The following is a 3878-nucleotide window of genomic DNA, read 5'->3' on the forward strand; positions in this document are numbered from 1 at the left end:
CAGCTTGCAGTCAGGGTTGGGAATGTGGGAATGTTGGGAAGTGTTTCTGTTTACACCGCTGGCTCAGGAGCTTTGGACCCGGACGATCGAAAAGTGCTGTTCTGTTCACACTACATCGACTACAGAGTTTACATATTGTGACTTTAATGCGAGCAGTGAGCTTCATGCCGATATCTGTTCGTAAAAAGTCCTAAATTACTATTTTTTTTCTGAAAACAACGGGAATTTTGAGGGGTTTTCACTGAGGGGTTTGATCTTATATCACTCTCAGTCTGCTGTGTGAAAGATTAAAAAAAAAAAACAGATATCCCTCTGTGGAAAACCCTTTGTGAGCCTGGGTTTATCCACAGCTGTGGTTTCAAATAGCCGCCTTGGTGTCAGCGATCAGCTGTGGGCAGGTTTGACAGCTGTGAGTCAGACACTTTGTCACCTGTGTTGGAAGAAGTGGTGGTGACGATGAAGGTGAAAACCCTGAGCAACCAGTAGGACCAGCTGCTGCGACATCACGAGTTTCAGGGTGTAATTATGTGGCAGGAAGTTGCTGACGATGACTCTGCTGCTGCTGATGATGATGAGGATGATGATGAAGAGGCTGTAAACACTACCTGCTGCTCTCTTGTGTTGTTCAGCAGCCGGGTTGTTCCGTCGGGCCCCAGCTGCTGCTGCTGCTGCTGCTGCTGCTGCTGTGATGTTGCGTAACTCTTTTATTATCCCTCTCTTGAATCGGTGTCAGGTCATGTTGGGAAGGAAGGATGTGATTCAGAATTCTGTCATAATCCAACAGGAAGCGGTGCAAACCCGGGAGCTCTGCGTTACCGTGTGTGTGTGTGTGTGTGTGTGTGTCAGTGAGTTTGTTTGTTTGAATGTGCTTGCGTCTTAGTGTAAGCATCAGATTAGCGGGCGGTGGCGGCAGCAGGCCAGACCGGCGCTGGAGTTGTACCAGCCTCCTCCCTTCTTATTAAAAGCCTGACCCTGTGAACCTCGGCCCTGATGCAGAACCAACAGAACCCTTTAATGTGGAACTAAGAGAACTTTGGACGTGAATCCTCAAGAGTAACCTCGGAACAAAACTGAGCGAGACAGCTGGGAATCCTTTCAACGTGTTTTATTACACCATCAGTTCCATCACACAAAATAGAATAAAGCAGCTTTGAATGTGAGGTAATTATTATTTTCCACATGTCGCTCATGAAAAAAACAAACAATCAAACATTTCGGTGACATAGAAAACACAGAAGAGTTCAGATGACTGGGCTTCACCAACACCGTGTGGAGAGCCTGATTAAAAAAAAAAAAAAAAGCACCATGTGAACACTGTTTATGACAGTTCCAAAGCAGTAGTATTGATTTATCACAAGTCCACAGCAGCAGTGTGTGTGTGTGTGTGTGTGTGTGTGTGTGTGTGTGTGTGTGTGTGATAGTCTCTCAGCTGTCCTTCCTCTTTCAGAGTCTCATGTCCCGGCACAAAGGCAGGAAATTCCCTCCAGTGCTTCTTCTTGTGTGTGTGTGTGTGTGTGTGTGTGTGTGTGTGTGTGTGTGTGTGTGTGTGTGTTGCTCTGTGGTCAGCCGTTCACCACTTCACTTCTCCTCTGACTGACTCACATCACTCACTGCTGATTCACACACAACACACACTTTGAGTCAGCAGCAGTCACTTGTTTGGACTCATTCTCGCTGAAGGTGAATCACCGGGGAACCAGAAAGCGACTCGCTCGGTTCCCACCCCCCGCTTTTCGGTTTCTTCCTCAAACTTTCCGGCCTGCTTCGGGCTTCTTCTCCCCCTTTCTGCTCCGCTGATCTCTGTTGGGGAGGGAGGGGGGGAGAGGGGGAGGCTCTACCAGCCCCGGCAGGCGCCCTCAGATCGACCCGGAGAGCTCGCACCGTGGCCCCGGTAATCCCTTTGTCCCAGGATCGCCGATGTAGGTCAGCTCCTTGGTGCGCCAAGGGATCAAACCGCCCTTATAGGCTAACGAGGAGTTGAGAATCACTCCGCTCCAAAGTCTCATTGGAGGCTATTTTCTGTCCCTCCGTCTGTTCAGAAGGCAGGTATAACCCGATTTAGAGACAAAGCGCTCAGGGTGTCCCCGGCCCCCGCTCGACAGCTGCCCAGCGGGGCCGCATACCTCTCCTCCCCGGGCTCCAGCCTCGCCCTCTTGCTGGGAAGGAAGTCAGGCGCCGCCGACGCCTTGCCCCGGCGCTTCCTGGACTGCCTCGCCGGGCTCAAGTTCTCTTTGTCCTCTGTGATTTCAGTGTCACTGTCCTCCTCCGAGCTGTCCGGCTCCTCTTGGGCTGGCTCGGTAGAGTTCAGAGCCGGCTGGGGCTCAGGCTCGGGCAGCCCGGGTTGTTCCTCGGGGTTGGGGGTGGTGTCCATCGGCTCCTCCGATGCTGGCTGCGCGCCGGCTGGCCCCTCGCTCTCCCGGGAGGAGTGGTAGATGTCCCGGGCAGACCTCATGACCATGGAGAGCAGAAGGCTCCGGTGGAGTCTCAGTCCTCCTCTCTGGGTCCTGGAGGCGTACAGCTTGCTTATCGACACGGCCAGGATCCGTCTGGCTTCGGCGTTGACTTCCATGGCGGCTGTGGCACTCATTGTTGTCTTCTTCTTTCTATGCGTAATTACGCACGGTTATTTTTGGCACTGTCACCAAAAGGCTCAACAAGCCAGATGAGCTTGATCTGTCCTGAGTTAGACTTTAGTTAGTAGTTCTAGTAACCTGGCTCGGCTCGGCTCGGCTCGGCTCGGCTCGGACTTCCGCTCCTCACCAGTTGTTGTACTCAGAGAAATGAGAGTGTGCGAGTAGCAGGGTGGCGTTTTATTTCCCCTTTGACGTAACGTGGACTTCATTCCTCAGTAAGTGACAAACAGGCGCCGCCCACACCTGCTGTAGCTGCAGGGAGCACACACACACACACACACACACACACACCATCTGTTCCGTCTGCCGAGTTTTTCTCACAGTTGATCTTCTCTTATTATTTGTTTCTGCAGCAGCTCCTCAGATTCAAACTTAAACTCTGATATTTGACTCTTGAAGCTCAAATTCTATATTTTATCGATTCCTCTCTCTTTATTGGAAGCGTGAACATGATGGAAAAGGTGTTTTTTCAGATTTAAAAACGCGTTTCAGCAAAATACCATCACTTAAATACGTCTTAATTAATATAGAAATGACTGTAAATGCCTAATCTGTCTATCTTCTTATATTATTAAAATAAATGGCATTTAAATCAAGATTATTAGAAGCAGGCAGGCAAAACATTATTGATTTATATTATTTTTATTCCAACATATATCCAGTGTGGTATTTTTAAGAGATAAACTGTTGAGACAATAAATAAAATAAAGTTGCAACGTTTAATCTGCTACAAAATAATGATTATATAATGGATTATATATGATTATGGTGATGTTTCTGTAGACTAAACGCTTTTATTTAAATAAAAATAAAGGTTTAATGAGAGATTCTGGTCGATACAGTCACATTTGAGACGCGGACAGCTCGAGGAGGAGGAAGTGTTTGTTAAGATAATAAATACAAGGAAGTGATCTGAGGAAAGAATCGAGTCCGGTCGGATCGGTAACAAGTCACGTTATGTCAGAGAGTGTTTACGTTCCGGTAACAAAAAAAAAAAAAAAATCCAGTCAGCAGTTCGAAGAATTCACGTGGGAGAGAAAAAAAACGTGTCGGGAGTTTCAACTCTTCTTCTTCTTCTTCTTCTTTTCTTCTGCTTCTTCTTCTTCCTCTTCTCTCTCTAACACACACACTACGTCACACACTCGCACGCTCAGCTGCCATATATGGTCCATCCGGTAGTAAAGCCCCGTGGGGACGCGCACAGTGGAAAAGCCATGACGCGAACGCGCAACCGCAGCTTCCCCC

General features: G+C 48.5%; 1 protein-coding gene across 1 annotated transcript; it reads right to left on the minus strand.

The window, feature by feature from the left end:
* Positions 1-1090: 1090 nt before the first annotated feature.
* ier2b (immediate early response 2b) lies at positions 1091-2796 on the minus strand. Its single transcript, XM_037098486.1, has one exon. The coding sequence runs from the start codon at positions 2585-2587 to the stop codon at positions 2036-2038; it is 552 nt and encodes a 183-aa protein (XP_036954381.1). The 5' UTR covers positions 2588-2796; the 3' UTR covers positions 1091-2035.
* Positions 2797-3878: the final 1082 nt, after the last annotated feature.

The sequence above is a fragment of the Acanthopagrus latus genome, chromosome 1 (genome assembly GCF_904848185.1).
Source record: "Acanthopagrus latus isolate v.2019 chromosome 1, fAcaLat1.1, whole genome shotgun sequence".
Classification (NCBI taxonomy): domain Eukaryota; kingdom Metazoa; phylum Chordata; class Actinopteri; order Spariformes; family Sparidae; genus Acanthopagrus; species Acanthopagrus latus.